The following is a 22,628-nucleotide window of genomic DNA, read 5'->3' on the forward strand; positions in this document are numbered from 1 at the left end:
TTTTTCGCTTCCATAGCTGAGTTTCTCATGGCTATGACATTTGTACCGGCTCCATCGGCGCGCGCAACTACCATCATGCCATCTTTCACCTAGACGATTCGTGATCTCTTTCTAGTTTCCCAGCGTTTTGCAGTATCATTGATCATGATCACCGGGGCATGATCTCTATCTCTGGAGGAACTAGCCGAGAAATTCGGTCATCCGTATCTATTTATAGCTAGATTACTTCTTTTTACATTACGAATAGCGAATGGAGACAGGTGCTGTTACCATAAGATCTTACTATCATTGCTTATTGTGGCTCTTGCGAGTTTCTCTGCTTCAAACGTCTCAGTAGTTTTAACACTTTGAAGCCATTATGGCTGAATGACGAGAGGGAGAAAAGATCAATATCTAGTGGCAGTCAGCTTGATTTAATTACATAGTAAGAATTTTTTTAAAAAAAAAGACTTGATGTAATAATAATGTCTAAAATTATTTATGAATGATTTGAACGATTTGTATCTTCTTATATCCAGCATTGAGAAATTGTTACTTGTGACTTTCTGTTTGGACGAATTGGAATTCAGAATTCACATTGGCAAATACAAAAAATTTAACCACGGAGTCTCACCAGGCTCAGTTCATATTCACTAGCACCAATATATCTCAAAGTATCTTCTACTATAAAATTCACAGCATTGAAAAACTCTTAATTGCATTGGTAAACCTCCCCATATGTGCAGAGAAATCATCGCCGTATGTACAAATTTGACATTCTAGCCAGCCAGCCAGCCATTTCTTGATTGCTTAGATAACCATATTTCTTCCTTGTCCAGCAAACGCTTAAACGCATTGCGAGTAATAGGCGCTTAAGACTGAGCATGTATATGGCGATGCACACTATTTCAAGTATTAGCGATCTGGATAATAATACCCGCCCGACGACCATATCCAAGGAATATAATAATAGTGTGTGCATAGGAAGAAAAGGCATGTTATAACTCACCACAGTCGAACCTGTCCATCCGGTACCTCCGCATTGTCCGTAATGGGCAACCGGCGACCCGGTTCCTGCACTTGCCGCACTACTGGTAGAACTTGACGTCGTTCCTGAGCCAGCAGTCGTACTTGTACTTTTGCCAGTACTAGCAGCTGCAGAGGTAGAACCACCGGTTGAGCTTGCCCAAGTAGATATTGCACTTGGACCTGTGGGCGACTCATTGATAGAATCATTAGCGCGTACACAACCGCTCTTAGCGGTGAGAGCAGCCGGGCAAGTAATTTGCTGGAAGGAGACGCCCGGGTTGTCAGCATTGAGGAACCAGTCAAAACGCCAGTAACAACCTGCTTGCAGTGCGGCTGGGAAAGAGGCGCACTGGTCACGAGAAGTGATGCCGCCGTATTGGGCACCCCAAGCTGAGCTTGGTGTGGAAGGATATTGGTTTGTACATGCGTTGTATATACCAAAGCCACCGCCAGGGATCTGGTGCAAAGTTTAGTTAGATGCTTAAATTGTGGTGAGGCGAGGACTTGGGATGGACATACAGCGAGATCAAATTGATTACTTCCCAAATCTCCTCCTGTATTTGTAGCTTGGACAATCATCTGTTTACCTGCCACTGGGCCACTGGTAAACGTCAATTGGTAACAAGCGCAACACCAACTCGCCTCTGATCCACCTGCGATATTCGTGGCAGCAAAACCATAACTCAAGGTATCTGAGACTGCCCAAGGAGTTTGTGAGCCGCACATGTAGGCAGTGCCACTGGAAGAAGCACAGTAGGATACAGCATTGTAGTTCGAGAGCGGATTGTTTGAGATGTCGCAGGAGGTGACCGGGTTGGAACCAGATGCTAGAGTAGCTTTTTGGGGCCAGCCGCAGGAGGCTTTGCAGCAATCCCAGTAGCGGGTTGTTGTACCAGTACCTGATGCTTGGGCATGGATACCTGCAGGAAGGAGGAAAGAGAAGGGAAGGGAGAGGAAGACAGCGGATTTCATTGTTGATGATGGCTTGTGTAGACTTTAACGGGATTTCTAAAGGCAATGGAGGGCCTTTGCACTTTTGAAAATCGAATGGCGATTGCCCCGAGTAAATGAAGGACAGGAAGAACAAGAAAAAAGGTAACATATATAGATATATATGCTGGCGATAACATCTATTATATAGACAGGGAATACCAAACATCAAACCACTTCTGCAATGTACCCTGTAGGCTGCCAATGTGCCGAGACATCTCCACAAATTAGTGTCGTCCTACCAAAGTCGTTACATATTTCCCCAGATTATCGCTTAATTATCTTGGTGGCCGTATGTGGGATTTTGATATTAATACTAGGAAATGACGGGCCGTGAAAACGTGGTGTTGATGAACTCGTGATGTTGCATCCCATTTAACCGCCTTCGCTTGAACGGGAGTTTTGGAGAGGCGGGTGGGTCTGATGCAAATGCCACGTATTGACTAATAAATAAATAAATAACACACCTGGAAGTTTATATATTTAATGATTGAAGATAACATGGAGATTGTTGATGTGGTCCTTGAAGATTATCGTCACATGCTCTGCTTCCTGCATATAGTGGTTCGGGGTCAGCGGAGGTGCCGGAATAATTTGTAGAGGTTCCGCTCGCTTCCCAAATCTCCTAGTCGAAAGTGAAGCCGGGCCCAGTCAGCTATCTGTCAATGCATGAGGAAGACATCTGGAGTGGATCAGGGAAGTAGAACATGCCTTTCAATTTCGTCCTCTTAATACCTTCATGCACCGAAACGCTATGATCTCGACTTGTTAAAAGCTGACCACAGTACCAAATTCTCCGGCGTTTCTTTAGAAAACGTCGAGTTCACACGACTACAACCTTGTGCCTTTTAAATCGACGTAAGGTTCTATACATATCCTAGCTTTATTCCCTCGCAGGTGTGGGGAATGCTCCTTATTATCATGCGATCACAGCTCCCAACTCTTGCTTCCATCTCATCCATCTCATCCATCTCATCCTTCACACAGTACAACGCTTGTTAATCGACAACAAAATTATGCAAAACATGTAGAGATGATTTTGCTTATTTGTACTATGCAATATGATGGGCATATTTCCGCCATGCAATACAAAATGTATCAGGTCAGGGCAAGGCAATGCATTCAATTTCAATATTGACACCCTTTGGCAACTCCTTGACGGCGACACAACTTCTTGCCGGCTTATGAGTGATCCACTTTTCATATTCTTCATTCATCTCGGCAAAATCCTTCATGTCCGTTAAGAAAACTTGGACCTTCACAATCTTGTCGAGCGAAGAGTTAGCAGTGATGAGAACCTCTTGAAGGTTTTTGAAAACAGCCTCCGTCTTTTCACGGATTGTGCCCTGAACAAGATTGCCTTCGAAATCTGCTGGTAGTTGGCCGGAAACAAAGACACCGAAAGGAGTTTGCACAGCATGGGACTATTGACTCGAAACATTGATCAATATGGAAGAATATACGGTTCCGTTTGGGATAGTTTTAACTTACATATGGCCCAATTGCTGTGGAAACTTTAGTATGTGGAAACTTTAGTATGTAGTCGCGGGGACTCAGTTCGGGGACTTACGAGCTGGAAGCTTTTCGCTGTTAATTGAGAATCTTAGAGAAGCATTTCTACTGTGACCACATCTACATTCTTCCTTCCTCGCAAAATTGTGACCACCACACTTTTTACACCACCAGTCACCAGGAAGAAAATTATTCACAAATGTCGAGTGAGAAGCCTTCGAAACTGACCGATTTTGCTGGTGTGTTGTGGTCAGTGTTGTGACCAGTGAGGAACGAGAGGAACGATTGATTAGCCTGGTGGCAGAATGTCTGAACATGATTCTTGACAACATTGCTCCTTCCTGACGGCAATATCTTTCCCTCTCGAGCTTGTGATGTGATATACTTAAAAGCTACCATGGAACGATGAGGTATGTTGGCTGCAGGTATCGTAAGAAACGTGGGTTGTGTACTCGACATAAAATTAATCGAATCCTGTGAGTTTTGCTGGAGCTCTTATCTATGTAGCTTATCTTCACGTGACTGGACTAATTTTAGAACCATGAGTTACCTTCCTTCCTGGTCCTCAAGTACATAGGTATGAATAAGGTCGAGATGGGTCTTTCAAGAACTGGATGATAATAAATGTTGAATCTAGTATTGGTCTGCATGTAGTAGGTTTTGGTATTAATATTAATAGGAGGAATATATGAATATATCATATTCCAAAAACAGAGATCTATTCATACCCCTGAGCTGATCAAACAAATGATGATGAAGCTAAAGCTCAGGCGAGATTCTTAACAAAGTGTCCTATTCTTACTCGGCTCAAAACTTTGGTGGTAATCTCGCTCTACTTTTGTCAAGGGGTTTTCAATTTCCTTATAAAATATACCAACACAAGGGACAACAATTCACTTCTGCTGGTCTCCCTTGAGATCAATGCTATCTTCTTACGTTCTCTAAAAAAGTTTGCTGCTGAAGCACTCTTGTAGGTTATTCCCAGCTCTGATACCATTGTATCGGCCCTTTCAAGCTCTCAGAGCCTCCCCACTCGCACTCATATATATATATATATATATATATCTAACCTTTGTTTTGCCCCTTAGAATTTTTTATACCTTTCGCACTTGAAGATGTCGTCTCAAGGTTCAGTTCGAAAACGAAAAGGTGGTTCAGTTCCACCTCAAGGAAAAGACAAAGATGCCTCTGTTGTTGCAGCTCCTCATCCTGAGCTCGATGCTCTGGTGAAAGATATACAGACCAAAACCGGACCAGAATGGGATTACAGGATTGCATTGTTTATCATCACGGTTCTGGCATTTGTCACAAGATTTTGGGGAATCAGCCATCCAAATGAGGTGGTGTTTGACGAAGTCCATTTCGGCAAGGTAACTTCCATCATACTCTTCTTCAAAAGTTATAGCTTTTCTGACACCTTGTTCAACAGTTTGCTTCATATTACCTTGAACGAACCTACTTCTTCGATGTTCATCCTCCTTTCGGAAAGCTTCTTTTCGCCTTGATGGGTTGGTTTGTCGGATATGATGGGCATTTCCATTTCGAAAACATTGGGGACTCGTACATCGATAACAAGGTGCCATATGTGGCTTTCCGCGCTATGCCCGCTCTCCTCGGAGCTTTAACAGTCCCAACTGTCTTCGCTATCATGTGGGAATCTGGTTATACTCTACCTGCCTGCGTCCTCTCCGCTTCATTGGTACTATTCGACAACGCCCACATCGGCCAAACCCGCTTGATCTTATTGGATGCCACTCTTGTTCTTGCAATGGCATGCAGTCTCCTCTGTTATATCAAGTTTTACAAACTCCGACATGTCCCATTTTCGAGAAAGTGGTGGAAGTGGCTCCTTTTGACAGGATTCGCTTTAAGTTGCGACATCTCCACCAAGTACGTTGGCACGTTCGCATTTGTTACAATTGGTTCCGCAGTCGCAATTGATCTCTGGAGTTTGTTGGACATCAATCGTCGCCAGGGTTCTTTGAGCTTACCAGAATTTGGCAAGCATTTCGCAGCTCGTGCTGTTGCCCTCATCATTGTACCGTTCCTCTTCTACTTGTTTTGGTTCCAGGTACATTTCGCAATCTTGACCAAATCTGGTCCTGGTGATGATTTCATGTCCCCTGAATTCCAAGAGACGCTTAGCGACAATGCCATGACCGCAAATGCCGTTAACATTAATTATTTTGACAACATTCAAATCAAGCACAAGGAAACACATGGATACTTACACAGCCATCCCGATACATATCCTCTGAGATATGATGACGGTAGAGTCTCTAGTCAAGGTCAGCAAGTCACTGGCTACCCATATGCCGATGCCAACAACCATTGGCAAATCATCCCTGCAGGCACTTTTGAAGAGGTTGCTGGCCGCCCTGTTAGGAACGGCGAAGTTGTTAGATTAAGACATGTGGTCACAAACACAATGCTCTTGTCACACGATGTTGCTTCTCCATACTACCCAACAAACCAAGAATTTACCACTGTTTCCCTTGAAGAGGCTTTGGGCGATCGCCTGAATGATACTTTATTTGAACTACGAATCGAAAATGGGAAACCACGCCAAGACTTCAAGAGTCTTCAAGGACAATTCAAGCTCATCCATTGGCCAAGTAAGGTCGCTATGTGGACACACACAACACCTCTGCCAGATTGGGGCTACAAACAACAAGAAATTAACGGAAATAAGAATTTGGCTCAAAGTTCGAACATCTGGTATGTGGATGAGATCCCATCCATTCCTAAGGACTCTCCACGTTTGATCAAGGAGGAACGCAAGGTTAAGAGTGTACCATTCTTGAAGAAATGGTTCGAGCTACAACGAGCTATGTTCTATCACAACAATGCTTTGACTAGCAGCCATCCATATGCTAGTGAACCTTTTGTTTGGCCATTTCTTTTGAGAGGTGTTAGTTTCTGGACCCAGAATGACACCAGACAACAAATCTACTTCCTAGGAAACCCACTTGGATGGTGGTTGGCAAGTAGTTTACTTGCAGTTTATGCCGGAATCTGGGCTGCTGATCAATTGTCCTTGCGCCGTGGTGTCGATGCACTGGATAACCGTGAGTCTTATACCTTTTCTGGCCTCGCAAAGACTTCAACTAACAATTGGCCTAGGTACCCGATCCCGCCTATATAATTCCACCGGTTTCTTCTTCCTTGCCTGGGCAACACATTACCTACCATTTTATCTGATGGGTCGTCAATTGTTCTTGCATCATTATTTACCTGCCCACTTGGCATCATGCCTGATCACCGGAGCATTGCTCGAGTTCATTTTCAACGTGGAGCCTGTCTTGGACGATATTCCATCGGGAGCTGCGAAGAAGGCAGGTGCAGTCAAGAAGCACCTCCCAGCTCGCGAAAAGCTCGCCGGACAAAACTTAATGATGTCCTGGGCTGCAGTTGTAGTCATTCTCTCCGTTGTACTTTTCGGGTGGTATTACTTCTTACCATTGACGTATGGCTATCCAGGCCTCAGCGTTCCCGAAGTTAATGCAAGGAAATGGCTAGGATACGATCTTCATTTCGCCAAATAAATTAGCGGCCTTGAAATCGATTTATTTTATAAGTTAGGAGGTGAGCGGAAAATGTAACGATACTAGGGAGGGGTACGTGATGGATGGTTCGACAAAAAGGAGTGGCTTTGGGAATTTGACATTGGCAATGGGGATTTGTAAAACATGGATTTCCTAGATTTATTTAAGTTGAAGATTTTTTGAATGTCGTTTCCATCTGCCTGACTTGTCTCCTTCACTCCCCTACACTTGTGACTGCCATGAAGTGGGTAAGCTGTTTATACATATCCTTGCGCTTCTCTGCAAGTTCAGAAGCCTGAAAGCGAAATGTAATCTTAAATCAAGCCCTGTTGATGTTGATATGTTCATGAGAACGTGTGAACCAAAATCATGACGTAGAGTATTGTAAATAACCTCCAAAGGTCAGTAAGAAACTGTTCCCAACGGCCGATCCATGGAGGGCCGACTATTATCTATGATATTGTGAAGTGCAAAAGGGGTTGCTCACTTGCTAATCTCCGGCGGGATACGGTTAACTCGGATATTGTACTGTTAGTTTCGGGTTACACACAGATGTGGCTTTCAAATCAGTCCGGGCCATGCAGGTACCGTCCGGCACGGCTACGCTCCAACTCAATAGGAAGTATGCGAATTTAGACCCCTCAGGTATGAATATACATTATATTTTTATCATGATGACATATCCGAGAGGATGACGAGGACTTAATTATCACAGCCTTTAGACCTGAAATTGCCACAGTCATCAATAAGTACCTATTATCAGTCATCATGAATCCCATCCCACCCCATCCCTGCTTTCAGCCCTCGGCCCCCAAAATCCTCACACTCGGTGACAACCAAAAAGCCAACACCAACTAACCCATACAAAAGTAGATCAGCTATCTTTTTATATTCATTCGCCGCAATGAATATCATCTCAGTGAATAGGTAGGTATCGTACATGGCAATCCAATCACCCCGCCGCTGATTTGTAAACCGGGAAATTCGTTATATCCGGTCCGGAGACTCGGATCCGAAAGGTTCGAATTTTTGTGACTGTTGTTTTTTTTAATGGAAGGGAGACATACTTATATTTGAACATTTTTCACTTGGAAAATTGCATTCTTGCTCATCTTCAATCAACATTTACTTTATCTTCTTTTGTGTTTAACGTTCTTCTCGACTTCATATCTACTACGAAAGTATCGTACGCATCAAACCACAAACCGAATAGCTTTCGCATATTCAAAAATCAGTCCTAAACCACCAAAATATAAAGTCGCAATCGCAAAAATGCATTTTCTCATCCTAGGTGCATCTGGCAGAACAGGAAGTCTTGTCCTCGCCGAAGCTCTCTCAAAAAGTACGTTTCAACTCCCATAATCCCTCAACATGTCTCCCCTAAGCCCAAGCCCAAACCCCACATACACACATGCACAGCGATCTCCCCACCACAAACCAAAAAGCAACTCGCTAACCCTATCCGCAACCACAGAACACACAGTCACAGCGCTCGCACGCAATCCCTCCTCCATCCCCGCAACCCCCGGCCTCACAATCATAAAAGGCACACCATCATCCTCAGAGGATCTAGCGGCTGCTTTCACCAGCGGTCCCAAAATCGACGCTGTACTCGTCACGCTCTCATCGAGCCGCGCATCAGATAGTCCCTTCGCAGCCTCAACCTCTCCCCCAAATTTCCTCCAAAAAACCATTTCTACCGTCACCGAATCAATGATCGCTCATGGCGTTAAGAGAATCATCTACATGTCTGCATTTGGAGTTGGTTCTTCGAATGGCGCGTTGTGGTTTCCAATGCGCATGTTGATTAATAATTCGACGATGGGGAAGGTGGGGTTTCAGGATCATGCTGCTGCGGAAGAGGTACTCAGGGAGTCGGGGTTGGAGTTTGGTGCTGTGAGGAGTGCGATGTTGAAGGAGGGGGGGAAGAAGAAGATTGTGGAGCATGGGTCTGATGGGAAGGGCATGGGTCATTTGCCTGGTTGTACGAGGGAGAGTGTTGCCGGGTATATGGTTGAGATGGCGGAGAGGAAGAATTGGGAGGATAAGATTGTGGTTATTTGTAATTAGGTTTGGGGATGAGGATGTATGATTGCGGGGTTGAGGGATGGAGAATGTGAATTTGAATGCAGATGAGGTATCAGAAGGCATGGGGAAATTTAGATGGGCTAGACGGTTGTGTTTTTGCTTTATTGCTCAGGGAAAGATATCCATTGTTGTAATAATCTATCGTTGATTACTTATACATTATCCAAAGCACTTTAAGATATTAAATTGTGAACATCCTGTACCAAATGATTGAATGAAAGCTCACAATACCACCCCTATTGTCTCGTTTAGTCATATGCAACAACTTCACATCTGTAAGCTTACTTCCTCCCCAACAACTCAACTCCACAATATCGATACTAAAATCATCGAAGTCAAAGTAATCTTACAAGATGAATATAAATACCCTAAAACAATCCTATAAGACTAGCTAAACCCAAAACCCAATATCTCCATCCCCAGCAAAAAAATACTTCCCCGAGCGCTTTCCTAATACATACCATCAATCCGCTTAAAACTTAAATTATTCCTTCTACCCTCTCAATAACGAGACTAACAATACTAACAATGATTAATACAATGAATTATTATTTTTAGTTAGGTATCTAATTGCTTACGCACGTAATTCGGTATCGAATTTTCAAATTCTAATTCATCCTATAATATATTGTCTACGACCAGATGTTCACAAGCCACGTATCCCTCCTAAAAACCCGAATTGTACCATTGATCCCCAAAGTTCGCTATTAAAAATAGGAAAAGAGAGGATGATCCAAACCCTCCTTTGCAAATGACTCAGCAGTATTAATTGATTGGTGAGGAGCCATAAGTCCAAAAAAATTTGCATTAGTCAGGCGAAGGCGCGATTTTACATATGGTCATGTATAGTTGTGTTGACGAACTTTCCATTCATTTCTGAAAGAGTGATCTGTTGTAAGCGAGTTCTGTATATGAAGACAGAAAAATTATAACAAATCTTGGCTCTAGATCCTGATATAACTGTTCCTTTCAGCATGCACTAAGTTTCGATGGTCATTCCTCTCTAGAACGATATTTTGATATTCCGAATGAAGACTGATAAGGGTACAGCCTATGTTCAGTCTGCGAAGATAGTTCAGAATGCGAGTTTATAAATATTTTACTACAACCTCTGGCAAATGGTTAACCATTTTCTTATACATGCGGAACTAAGTGGAAAAGATCACGTCTCCTGCCGGTCCTCCAGCGGCCGGACGATGTTTAATCACATGATGTTTAGATGGGTCATATGTAGATGCTAGACTACTGGTGATACGATCATAGCGGATAGCGATTTCTTCTCGATTTGGAAGAAAGAGCTGCATCATATTCGGACTTCCTTGATTTTATATCAAGGCTTCTTACTTCGTATGGAGAGAGCGGGAGAAAATGGGGAGAGCAGGTGAAATTACTACCAGAACCCTGAAATTCCAAGTTCAGAGCCTTTCCGGCGCTTCATTGAACAAATATGCTCAAGTAAAGGGATACATAGTGCAAGAACTTTGAGCTACATAACAACTAGGAAGCTCTAGGGACACTGTGATTCTTTGTTTGGTTATCGACAATGCTAATTATGAAGTTAATATAAAACGACAATGAGATAGTTACAGTACGAGTAACATGAGAGATATCGAAACGGATATTGATATCATGATGTAGATGCGAACCAGAAAAAGAAGAGTGGTGAGTTGAAATTGTAATGGATGGGACAAGAAATTCTATATAGGCTAAGAACAACGCTAGAAGTTACAGAGGAAGATACTCTTCCGTTGCTACCCCTTTTGATTTGCGATAGCCTAGAAGAGTACGAATCGTAAAATCCTTGATTGCTCACTAAATAAAACTTTTCTACTCCAACAAATCCAAACATCTTCTATCCCAATTACTCGACCCTCATCGCCCCATCCTCATCATAGAAGATCTCTCTAACCTTAACACATCTCAAATGGTTCTTCCCCCCACTCAAACTACTATCATGATAAAACAACCACCAGCGTCCTTGAAACTCCACAATACTATGATGTGTAGTCCAACCTATCACAGGCTCTAACAATCTCCCTTTATACACAAACGGTCCCTCGGGCTTATCTCCTACCGCATAACACAAGAAATGCGTATCGCCCGTTGAATAGGAAAAGTAGTATTTTCCTCCATACTTATGCATCCAAGGTGCCTCAAAAAATCTCCTATCATGATCCTCCGCCTTCAATTTCTCGCCCGTTTTCTCATCTAAGATAGAAATTTCCTGGACGGAAGACGAGAAAGAATGCATATCCTCGCTCAGTTTTGCAACTCGAGGACCAAGTGCAGAACCAGTGGTAGGTTCCATGGTAGCGTATTTATCCTTCTCGAAAACTTCGTGTTGGGTACCCCAGCATTGGAGTTGGCCTCCCCATATTCCGCCAAAATAAAGGTAGGCTTCTCCGTCGTCGTCGACGAAACTACACGGATCTATGCTATAACTTCCTGGAATAGGCTGTGGGTCGGCAGTGAAAGGTCCTTCGGGCTTATCACTGACTGCGACACCAATACGAAAGACACCTTCCTTGTCTCTAGCAGGAAAGTAGAAGTAGTATTTTCCGTTTTTGCTACAGGCGTCTGGGGCCCAAAGTTGTTTGGAAGCCCAGGGGACGGACGAAGCGGAGAGGACGACGCCATGGTCGGTTACGGGACCCGTGATCGAGGACATGGAGAAGACGTGGTAGTCATTCATTGCATATTGGTCCCCATTGTCGTTGTCTTGGATATCGGTGGGGATATCATGTGAGGGATAGATGTATAGAGTGTTATTGAATACATTGGCCGATGGATCGGCCGTGTAGATGTGAGTGATTAGAGGTTCTTTGTCAGACATTTTTGCCAAAAGTTAATGAGAGTAAGAACTTTGGAATAAAAAAGAATGAGAATCAAAGAAAAGGAGCATAAGGAGATATTATATGCAGCATGGGCGAATCGTGGTAGGCACTGGTTGCATTTACCCATTTATCCATAATGTGGGTTAGCCTGATCACGGTTAAATAGGGGTGAATATCCACCGAGACGACCCTTGTCCGTTCTGATTCGTAGGCTGAATATTCATTTCGGGGCCAGAAATCAAGAGATATTAAAGCCATGTGTGTAAAACAAGATTTTGAGTATGACAGGACGATCTTGGAGAGGGGAGTTTAAATGAGCACATGAAAGCATTACAAAAAAAATGCTTGGAGAACGGATGACTAATCTGTATTATCCAGCTATCCACATAACATAACCGACTAGGCAATTTCATTCTTCGTATGTACGCTGGTGCAACGAGATTGAATGGTTCTGCCTGTTTTCGACAATTAGAGGTCGTGTTGTGTCGAGTCAACAAGTAAAGTATATAAAATCACAATGTTGAAGCAAAGCTCATATCAAGCACTTTGACATTGAAAAATCCACTTGTGCTGAACAAGGAATTACTCCTTTAAAAAAGCCAGATTGACACAATGTATAATGTACCGAGTAAGTCATTATAAACCACATTCCCTCTATCTCTATCCTCAGATTCGTCCCCTCGCTTAAACTTCCTAGTCACGACTTATAGTACATTAAAAGGTCCCTTCATCCTTCTGTAGCCCATGATATCTTAATTCCTAAAGGTCAAACACCTGTTGCTCAAACGCCTGGCTCCAAAACTTCGCTCATTTCACTCCTAACTGCTTGTACCGATCCTTTCCATGTATTTCGTGAAAGTCAAAATTCACATAACAACACAATCTTTCTGTCTTTCATGTTGCTGCGGAGTCGATAATTGATTTGGGTTTTGGATCCTGCGTCCAGGGACCTGATCGATTAGTGTCTGACCACCCCTTCCACGGCCACCATATGTAGAATTGTTACGACGGCCTGTCGCGTTAGCTGGAACACGTTGCTGACTATCTGATGTTGCTGCGTAAGAACTTGTTCGGCTTGGATTTGCGTTTGGATGGGCTGGATGATTAGTTGGAGGTTGGTAGGCCGGTTCGGTAGCAGCTTGCTCGTACGAAGGAGGTGGTGCATCAATTCCTGCTTCTGAATCAACAGGAGCGATGGCAATATTGCTATTGCGAGGTGGAATTGCGGGGCGGCCTTGAGTACTACCACGAGTTGAGCTTCGAACAGGAATATTTACTCCACGACCGCTGGTACTACCCCGTCCGCTACCGCCACGGTGACTAACAGAACCATTATTGTTGTTGCTATTATTTCCCTGCTGCTCGATGTACTGCTGTGATAGCTCCGATTCTCTTTGTCTCCGAGCGGTTTCATTTCGGTGACGTTCGTCCTCTTCTTCCTGCAATTGCAGAGCCAAGGCAAGATCATGATCTTCCTGTTCAGTGTTTATGCCTTGCTCGTGACTATTCGACTCCTGCTGATTCTGTGACGGGGCAGAATGCGAAGCTTCACTTCGATTATTATTTCTACGCCCTGTAACTGTGGTCCAATTACCTTCTTCGTTTCCATGAGGTACTGTGGAAGCTCCACCAACTAAACGGAAGTCACCCGAATAAAACTCGGCCCTCTCTCCATTAACGTCAATAAGACCTTCCCATACGACTTCCTCGTGCCCTGCATAGCCAGAATCTGTGACGAGCTGCAATAGTTGAAGAGTTGTTGGATGCCGGAAAATTGTAGAAAAATGATCATTTCTAAACAAAATCGCTACAGCGCCTGGACTTAGAGATTTAGTTATAAGATCCAAGCCATGAGCTGTAAGTTGAGTCGCCGCGGAAGCGAGGAAAGCTTTAATCGTTGAAATATCCTCTAAAATTCCTTGTTCCTCGAAGCTGAGACCCTCAGAAGCTAACTTTTCTTCTAACACTTCTTCATGAAACATCAAGTTCTGTGCGTCTTCATATGATCGAGCAGATCTCTTGAGTGCTATATAAGCAGGTGATTCTTCCTCAGGGAGCCAGCCATGAATCAGAGGCACTGAGAAAGTACCATATAACTTCATTTCGCGAGTCTCTTCAAATGTACCCGGAGGTGAGGTCCCATGTTTTGCATATGATATTGAGCTCGGAAGCTCATTCGTTGATTGCATAGGCTCGGCCGGAAAAAAAAGAGGATTAACATTCATTCCAGTATGGAGTGTCAGTAGGAAGGAATAGAGATCGCCCACATCTGGAAGCTCTTGTGCAGCATCTCCACGTCGTCCAGACATGAGTTCGTCAAAAACTGCATCAAGCAATAATCCAAGACTAACTCGCTCCCTTGACCGAAGTGTCTCAATCAAAGCAGTCTCCACACCGGCAGGGGTCGATAAAGTCAGAGCATTCACAAGAGCTAATAGCGGACAAGGCCCATTAGCATTTTGCACCAGGATAGGTGAAACTCTAGGGTTGTGTCCGGCATTAACATCATGCCAAGATATTTTCTTGATCTCGTACGTCTCTTTCTTTTGTCTTTCAACGGATGCGATTACATCAGGAGTCATAATCGAGCTTGTGGCTGTGTTTGCCGCATCTACAACAGGTCGCGCAGGTTGAACGGGGGGATGATCTCGAGAGTTTCGCGGTGGAAGCGCCGGAGGAACTTCTTCAGAGGGTAAAGTAGAGATCTGCGTGCCATCTACTCCAATAACACCGCTTTGCTGGGCATTATCCAGTATAACATCATGGTCAATAAGATTCCATCCTTCCGCAGAGGGGCTCGAGTATTGATTGTGCCCAGGGGGCTGAACCGGCACTGCTGTTTGGGTTTGATTTGATCCTTTACCATTAGCAGAATCCCATGCATGCTGGCCTTCTAGTATCTCATGCGTTTCATCCGTAGGCAATATCGGCTTCTTAGAATCAGCCGGAATTTCTTCCTCGTCGTCTCCTTCGTCGTAATCATCCTCATCCCATGCCGGCGATTCAGGTTCATCAATGTCTACTAAGACATGCTGCTGCGACTGTTCGGATGACTCGGGAGTAATGATATTTTGGGGATTCGCGCCTGACCAGGCTTCGTTTCCCGAATCTTCTCGTTGGAGGTTGGACATTTGTATAGGCTGTTTTTCATTCGTAACGGGCTGCCATGGATTGGGATTTTGTCCAGACACTTCCATGTTCGAAAGTTGTTGGGTTACTATTCCACATGTCAATATTGAGCATAGAATACAGGGTCAGTAACAAACCTTCAGACACAGGAGGAGGAGGCGGGGGTGGGTATTCTGGGTGTGTGGGTTTCTCTGTAAGCTCGTTCCAAATATCTGCACTACTTTCGTTTTTGTCAGATACTACATTTTGTGAAGTATGTGATTGTTGCCTCCTCAAAAATGGATTAGTGGTCGAGGTATTAGGCTTCAACACATCGTCAGAAGGCTTAGGAGGGACCCTCGAAGGCCCAACTCTTAAACTATCGGGGATGCTGCTAGGATCAGGATGAGAATGTCCCTCTTCGCTCCAAATGTTGGGCTCGGTGTTAGTTGCGGACGACATCGCATTGGGGTGTTCTTGGGTGCGAAAACTGGTGGGTGGATTCGAAGATACTGGGCTAATGGGGTATGGCAGCGAGGAGGGGTTGTTGGAAGGGTTGGTAGATGAAGGTACGGGCTTTCGAGTCACCATCATGCTTGACTTTATCGAGTGACTAGAACTGTATTGAGGAACGGAGTAAGGATCGTTCTCGTTTGAACCCTCGTTATATTTCGATTGTAAGACCTGGGGTGTTTGGGTAAATTGGAATTGGAATTGGAATTCCTTATACCAGTATATCAATCAGCCGTACTCAAGTACAATGAGGTCATATCCAACACAACTATGCTTTTGAATTTATCCTTATAAAGCTTTTAAATATAAAAAAGACACAATCGATCCCCTTTTGAAGTTTTGATTCTAACAACTCGATCGCAAATATTGCAGTAGAGCTTTCAAAGTTTGATTGATTTTGTCAGAAAGTAAATGGTATGGTATCGATACGATAAGTGAGATTTGTAGGGGTATTCTGCATGTGCTAATGCGAAAATGTATGAGGCTGGGAGATCAATTGTGTCTCTCAAAGCAGACTGCGACAACTTCAATGTTCCGTTGCCTTCTCATAAAAATGAAAGTTAAAGGGGTTGAAGGTTGGAAGGGAAGAATATCTTGGTAAGAGAGAAGAAATTGATTCTATCTACAAAATGTGTCAATAGGTAAGTGCTTGCGCGTCTGTGAGCTTACTGCTATGATTCTTGGAAATGCAAATGGTTTGAGGTTAAAGTTCCAGCCGGAAGCTAAAGTGTGGCTGGAGTGTGGCTTAGATTTGCCATCATTACCGGAGGTACATGCTATTGGCGGAAGGCTGAGCCTTGAATCATTTGCCCAAACAATTCAACCAATGATGCAAGCCACTATGGAGAGAAAAAGCCCACCAAAAACGCAAGGCTACCAAATTCATTTGCATATTTGGAAAAATTATTACCCAGGTAGGTATTGATAGATAACAATAACCATCTCATCTTTAATACTCAATTGTATCTACATATACTTTTGGATATACTTTACCCAACTGAGTGTGTCAAGTTTCGCAATATGCACAACTTGGTTAAAGCAAATGCTTGGGTAGTTCTAAGACTACCTTCCGATAACCTCAAAGTCTTACAAGTTGTTCCAAATACGTGAGTGAGTCTTGATAGATTTGGCGAGGAGCTTTCTTCTGCCTCTATATACCGGTCTTTTAAAGGAAACGTTTGCTGACAACATTACTAGTCCAATATCATTGGGAAAATATGGTACCTTTCCAAGCAACCTCATAATTGATCGCCCGTACAATCTTAAATACGAACTTGTCGATAGACAAAAAGATCAAAAATACTCGGACTTGAGGATCGTACCAGCGTCTGAAATCCATGCCGACACAATAGCAGAGGAAGATGCAGCGGCAAACCCTGTTTCGGATGATAATGTAATAATTGGAGGAGATGGTGTCGAATTCGAACTTGTGGGAGAAAATGGAGAAGTCATTATGCGCTCCAATCGCGAAACTATTGATGACTCTGCTAGGCAGACCTTAACACAAGAGGAGATTGAGACTTTAAAAAGAGATGGTGCCGCTGCAGGAAAAGACCTCATTGCTAAACTAATGCTATCACATACTGCCCTCGACGAAAAGACAGCTTTCTCATTAGCAAAATACAAGCTGTTGAAGACTAGGAAATACTTAAGACAATTTACAATATTACCAATGGATGTGGCAATGATGGATTACTGGATGATGAAAGAGAAAGATGCTAGCAAGATCATGGAATTCAGGGACGAAATGCTCGCGTTGGCTGGAAGTTGGGCGAATGTACATTTCTCCGAGGATCCAGAGAATGAACACACAGACGCCCTCAATACAAGTGGTGGAGGTCGATTGTTGGTAGTAGACGAGACTGGGGGCTTACTAGTTGCAGCTATGGCCGAGAGAATGGGCCTGTTATACCCGGAAGAAGACCAGGATCTACCCACGGAATTCACAGGCGCAGTGGAGGAAGCTCAAGCTGATAAAGAACCAGCTCCACGGCACCAGTCTGATCGTCAATATCGTCCTTATGCCAACACCAATACGTTAACTTTAATACACACCAACTCTCAACCCAATCTTTCACTACTAAAATATTTCAATTTTAATATTGATAGTCCTGCAGCATCGCACCCACTGACTAAACGACTCCTGCCCATATCTTGGTTACAACTTATCTCGCCGGAAAGTGATAGCTTGTACTCTTCCCCACCCCCTTCGGCAACACCAGAGGAATTGTCGAAATGGAGTTCAGGAAAACGAGGAACTCATTTTCGAAAGAAGCGTCGCTGGGAGAGAATTAGACACATTATCTCAACTACCCAACACGGCGATTTCACAGGTTTAGTAGTAGCTTCCAATATGGATCCTATATCCATCATTCGCCGCACCATTCACCTCCTTCGACCCAGCGCTACCATTGCCATCTATTCGCCCACCATTGAGCCCCTAGTCGCTTTAGCAGATCTATATAGCACAAGCAGAAGAACCGCATTCATCCAAGCACCCCCAGAAGAGTTAAAGGGACTATCACAGGCTGAAATAGCAACATGGCAGGGAAACGAAGATTTCCCCCTCAATCCCTCGCTTATCTTGAATGCATCAGTACAAAGCTGCAGAAAACGTGAATGGCAAGTTTTGCCGGGGAGGACACATCCATTGATGACGAGTAGAGGTGGTGCCGAGGGATATTTGTTTACGGGCACAAGAGTCGTACCTGCGGAAGGAAAAGTAGAAGCTAGAGGAAAGTTCGCAAAGAGAACGAAGGTTGTTGATGGGGGAGTGGGAGCAAGTAAGAGGGCGACGGACGATACTCAAGAGATTGCAAATAAGAAAATAAAATTGGAGACAGAAAGTTTAAATGTCCAGACAGATAGAAAGTCGGATATAGATATGGAGATATAGATTTAGACCTCGACGTAAATAATATATCGCATTTGATGCATTATCTACATGTGTCTAGGTGAAGCATAGATATTGTAGCCGGCAAAATGATCTGGAAGATTAATGAGCTTCGTCTGCCTATCCCCCTCTCTTAGGAGCAATGCCTATTTTCTCCTCTACGTCATCTACCTCCATCCAGCTTCGTCTTGTAAGCTCGGCTGTATCTTTATTTCACCCATAATAACACCGCCAACTCCCTTAACAAATGCATACTCCCAGCGTCCAACATCCACCCCTATTTTCAAGCGGCCTCAAATTCATATCTCATCCGTTTCACACATCATGCATCCTAGAAACCCCTCACAAACTCTTGCCCATAAACTTCCTCTTTGTAAAGCTTAACCACCATTTACTTGGCTTCCCATCCTCGGTATCATAAATGCGTGCTAACAATCTACTCGCCAATTCCTGACGGACTTGTCCTAGATATTGTCGAAGGGTTTCAGCTTCTTGTCGATTGGCAGGTGCTTCGAACATCTATTTCGAAGTATTGTTAGCTTTCATTTCTAATAATTCCATTCCCAGCTCCGAATTTCGAATCTCAAATACAGAGGAAGCGAATAAGAAATGAAATAGCAACTTAGTAAAACTCACCTGATTCAAAGGAAATCCCGCATCCCCCGGTATCGCAAAATTGGTATCCAGCGCAATATTTTGGACCTCCTTCTGCGCCTCCCTCACCGACATCGAAGGCTTCACCTTTCCAAGACACTCGCTCACCCACAAAATCCCATAAATTAAGAGACGATCTGGAGGTCCCTGAATCTCAAAATTACGGAAAAATGTATTGGCGCGAAAGAGGGAAAGCACTTCGTCTAAGGCATCGTAGGACTCGGAATCGGGCTCGGGGGAAATATGAGCAGCGAGAGATGGATCGAGAGGGAGTGTGTAGGCCGGTCCGCGCACCTTTGTGCGCAGGGGAAGGAGAGGAAAGTTGCCAATTAGATGGAGGGTGGTGGAGGAGTCTTCGTTGAATATGCTGTTGTAGGCCTGGATTGAGGCAGTTCGTTAGCTATATCCAAGGTAGAATAGGTGAGGTGTTTGGAGGTTACAGTGATTTTGGGACGACCATCTCGAGATTATGTTTTGATAGAAAGGATTGAATGGTAGATTTGGTATTTTGACTTACGGGCATATTGAACAATTTGCGTTTGTAAATATGGGAAAAGGTGTATGAGTTGGAGATGTGAGGGGCTTGAAGCTGCGTCAGTTCAAGGAGAGGTGTGGTTAAGCTGGTTTGGCCTGAGGCTGGCTATAGCCACACCTGCACTTTTGATCCACCTTGTAGACAAGGCCGACAACTTTCCTCGACGACACGCCATGAGTTATGTTGCATTTCATGAATTCTGAAACTATAAAACTTTACAATTGCCTGACTTGAAGAAGTCCTCAGCAGGATTCAAGTGGCATGGCGCCCAAAGTAGAGCGGAAACTTTGTCGACTTGTCCCCTGTCTATTGTTTTGCATGTATTGTGCAAGCTGATAACTGCAACCAGCCCGATGCTGACCTACTTGATCACAACTTTTTTATGTTTAACTCGAGCTTGGCTTTGAGTCTAGTCTACTATACACTGAGAAGCGTTACTGAGCTCTTTATAACCGTCTGAAGTGTCGATATGCGAATGATGTTAAAGCCTTCTCTCAAGAACAAGCTGGAGCGCTTGTGAAGCAAGATTGCAGTTTATCACGAACAAGGCCGAAAGGTTAATGAAGTATAGCTGGGCGGACTTTTATCTGCCCTTCAATTTATGTAGGGCTCTTATTATTCAACGTCCACTGAACAATGAAGGGGATTAGCTTCCTATATTAAGCTACTGGAACCTCCCTCTCAGAGTCGCGGGCGCTCTTGACAAAGCATCAAGGGAACAATGGAAGAGGGGAACGCATTTTCACAAATGAGTGTTTCGACTCCGACCTCTGGGTCATTATGGGGAACTAGTTCACCTCGTTGCACAAATCCAGACAGCGCACGAGACCTGCCTTCTGTACATCCTTCGTCGAGAGTCAAGGCTGGCAGAGCTTTAAATGCGTCCTTTCCGCTTTAATACATTCCATCTGTTTTCCTCGCTACGAACAAGACAGGCCGAAAAGTGCAGAATTTCATGAATTTTACTACGAGCAGTGGAGACTTGTGGAGTGCTTAGGTTGGGTGTTTATTAATTTCGATTACATGGTATTGAGGGTAAATGTCAGGAGTTACGACAATACTCATGAAAATCCAATAGCTCACTGCAGACCTCAATTCCTCACCATTACAAGCTGCAATCTAGGCTATCCAATTCCACGATAAGATAGAGCAGAAGAGTCTAGCTGGAGGGGCCGAAAATCGAAGACAATTTATTCCCTCGCCTTCAGCTCGCGTAATTTAGGAACCGAGGCTATTCTTCCCGTCCCATTTCCTCAATTCTTCAACTAGATCATCCGTCTCAACGAGTCTAGCATAGCCGTCCAAGATCCCCATTGCCACTTTATGTACCTCCTCCGCGTCTACCTTCTCCTTCTTGAAATAATCAATTCCGAACGACGCACATGCGTCTACCACAACTATCATGTTTAACCCTAAATCGCTCCCATCCCTCACGGTGCTGTTGATGCATTTTGCGCCTTCCATGCCAATTACCACCATATCTCTGTCTCTACAATCTAGCTCGTTGGAAGTATCCTTCAGTTTGGTAGATGCAAATGCACTGCCAGTGTTCTTGATGAGAATGGGCTCGTTTGGTAAAGGGGCCGCACAAGCATGCGGTGCGATGAAGCTAGCGTTGGCCTCGATAGGGTACAGTTCATCCTTGGGATCACTTGATTGATGATGGATATGGATTATTGGAAATGAATGTTTACGGAAGGCGCTGAGAAGTGTTGATACATTGGAAGTGAGGTGGGGAGTAGAGCGAGGGCCCCAGGAAGAGGGTGGATCGACCTCGATCTGATGAAGGTCAACGACGAGGAGAATAGGTGGCTTGGTAGGTGTAAAGGTCATTTTTATTCCTGTGAGGGTGTTGTTTGTGAATTGGTGTTTTCGTTCGATTCAAATTACAGCAAGGAAGGAACGGTTTGTGACTCACACATAAGATTCACGAAAACGAGGGTTTGGTCACGTGCCATAAGCAGTAGGTAGCCTGTTTCTAATTATTGATCCGAGAGCGTCGGCTACGGAGAGAAACGACGAGCATGTTAGGTTCATTCATCTCTGGTGGCATGGTGAGAACTTTGCCACTCTTCTCTAATACATACCCACTCGTAGGCCGAACGACACTTCCCTAAGTGATCACATTTCGAAGCGCTTCGAAATGATCTCGGGTGCTTGACTCCCTCATATGCTCGTGATCGACAATATGTCAACTAGATATGATTTGGAATAGTTCTCGTTGTTGGCAGCCTTGGTTATCTTGGTTCGAATCTTGTGAAGCACCTTGGCACAATAACTTCTTCCGACATTCATGTCCTAAGTGGAAAGCCTAACCGGGCTTTGGCTAAGGTCAGTTACCACGCGGAAGACATCACAAATTCCCAGCAGATAACTGACATCCTCGGAGAAACTTTGCTCAAATTCATCATTCATATTGCCGCCGCAAAATATACCGATTCCAAATATACACTTCGGCGAAAGAATATCGAAGGTACCCGTATCCTTCTTGAATTTGCATACCAAAAACTCGGACAGTCGCGCGTTTGTGTATACAAATTTAGATTCAGCAATTAAACAAGCACGCAGAGCAGAGTTCACCGAAGAAACCGCAACACTGCACTCTTAAAATAGACATGAGACGGGTTTATATGGGAGAACTAAAGGTATTGCCGATGCTGCTGTGATTTCTTCCAACGGGACCAAAATTTCACGCTGTCGTTATCTGTATTCCAGATCTCTACCATGGTTTACAGGTAATATAGATGCTCACATTGCAAGCTGGCCCTCCAATGAATAGAAGCGCATGATATAATATTTGTTTCTGCGAGAAATCTCCCTAAAGTCTCGGAATAGTTCCAGATAATCTTAATCTATTGGTTGAGCTATGTCGTCTCATGGACCACGCGTCCTCTGATACCATTAGCAGCACGCGCAACTCCGATTTTGTAAGAGATTTCTCGAGAATC

The 22,628-nt window shown here is 44.0% G+C and overlaps 10 protein-coding genes across 10 annotated transcripts; 4 read left to right on the top strand and 6 right to left on the bottom strand.

Moving 5' to 3' along the window:
- Positions 1-825: 825 nt before the first annotated feature.
- Positions 826-1,980, bottom strand: SS1G_01828 (hypothetical protein; the record flags this gene model as incomplete). Its single annotated transcript, XM_001597582.1, has 3 exons — positions 826-882; positions 989-1,465; positions 1,528-1,980. 3 exons carry the CDS (start codon positions 1,978-1,980, stop codon positions 826-828), a joined length of 987 nt encoding a protein of 328 aa, XP_001597632.1.
- Positions 1,981-2,182: 202 nt separating this feature from the next.
- On the top strand, positions 2,183-2,671 carry SS1G_01829 (hypothetical protein; the record flags this gene model as incomplete). The annotated part of the gene is made up of 2 exons (XM_001597583.1): positions 2,183-2,290; positions 2,561-2,671. The coding sequence occupies 2 exons, from the start codon at positions 2,183-2,185 to the stop codon at positions 2,669-2,671; spliced, it is 219 nt and encodes a 72-aa protein (XP_001597633.1).
- Positions 2,672-3,101: 430 nt separating this feature from the next.
- SS1G_01830 (hypothetical protein) lies at positions 3,102-3,909 on the bottom strand (the record flags this gene model as incomplete). Its single annotated transcript, XM_001597584.1, has 2 exons — positions 3,102-3,422; positions 3,739-3,909. 2 exons carry the CDS (start codon positions 3,907-3,909, stop codon positions 3,102-3,104), a joined length of 492 nt encoding a protein of 163 aa, XP_001597634.1.
- A 716-nt stretch (positions 3,910-4,625) lies between these two features.
- On the top strand, positions 4,626-7,055 carry SS1G_01831 (hypothetical protein; the record flags this gene model as incomplete). Its single annotated transcript, XM_001597585.1, has 3 exons — positions 4,626-4,880; positions 4,940-6,578; positions 6,634-7,055. The coding sequence occupies 3 exons, from the start codon at positions 4,626-4,628 to the stop codon at positions 7,053-7,055; spliced, it is 2,316 nt and encodes a 771-aa protein (XP_001597635.1).
- Positions 7,056-8,327: 1,272 nt separating this feature from the next.
- On the top strand, positions 8,328-9,125 carry SS1G_01832 (hypothetical protein; the record flags this gene model as incomplete). Its single annotated transcript, XM_001597586.1, has 2 exons — positions 8,328-8,397; positions 8,530-9,125. The coding sequence occupies 2 exons, from the start codon at positions 8,328-8,330 to the stop codon at positions 9,123-9,125; spliced, it is 666 nt and encodes a 221-aa protein (XP_001597636.1).
- A 1,879-nt stretch (positions 9,126-11,004) lies between these two features.
- SS1G_01833 (hypothetical protein) lies at positions 11,005-11,976 on the bottom strand (the record flags this gene model as incomplete). Its single annotated transcript, XM_001597587.1, has 1 exon — positions 11,005-11,976. The coding sequence occupies one exon, from the start codon at positions 11,974-11,976 to the stop codon at positions 11,005-11,007; it is 972 nt and encodes a 323-aa protein (XP_001597637.1).
- An 867-nt stretch (positions 11,977-12,843) lies between these two features.
- SS1G_01834 (hypothetical protein) lies at positions 12,844-15,547 on the bottom strand (the record flags this gene model as incomplete). Its single annotated transcript, XM_001597588.1, has 2 exons — positions 12,844-15,194; positions 15,244-15,547. 2 exons carry the CDS (start codon positions 15,545-15,547, stop codon positions 12,844-12,846), a joined length of 2,655 nt encoding a protein of 884 aa, XP_001597638.1.
- Positions 15,548-16,618: 1,071 nt separating this feature from the next.
- On the top strand, positions 16,619-18,494 carry SS1G_01835 (hypothetical protein; the record flags this gene model as incomplete). The annotated part of the gene is made up of 2 exons (XM_001597589.1): positions 16,619-16,704; positions 16,796-18,494. The coding sequence occupies 2 exons, from the start codon at positions 16,619-16,621 to the stop codon at positions 18,492-18,494; spliced, it is 1,785 nt and encodes a 594-aa protein (XP_001597639.1).
- A 339-nt stretch (positions 18,495-18,833) lies between these two features.
- On the bottom strand, positions 18,834-19,668 carry SS1G_01836 (hypothetical protein; the record flags this gene model as incomplete). The annotated part of the gene is made up of 3 exons (XM_001597590.1): positions 18,834-19,010; positions 19,128-19,523; positions 19,663-19,668. 3 exons carry the CDS (start codon positions 19,666-19,668, stop codon positions 18,834-18,836), a joined length of 579 nt encoding a protein of 192 aa, XP_001597640.1.
- Positions 19,669-20,898: 1,230 nt separating this feature from the next.
- Positions 20,899-21,513, bottom strand: SS1G_01837 (hypothetical protein; the record flags this gene model as incomplete). The annotated part of the gene is made up of 1 exon (XM_001597591.1): positions 20,899-21,513. One exon carries the CDS (start codon positions 21,511-21,513, stop codon positions 20,899-20,901), a length of 615 nt encoding a protein of 204 aa, XP_001597641.1.
- Between the last annotated feature and the right edge of the window lie 1,115 nt (positions 21,514-22,628).

This window comes from Sclerotinia sclerotiorum, genomic scaffold (assembly GCF_000146945.2).
Source record: "Sclerotinia sclerotiorum 1980 UF-70 scaffold_2 genomic scaffold, whole genome shotgun sequence".
In the NCBI taxonomy this organism is placed as follows: Eukaryota; Fungi; Ascomycota; class Leotiomycetes; order Helotiales; family Sclerotiniaceae; genus Sclerotinia; species Sclerotinia sclerotiorum.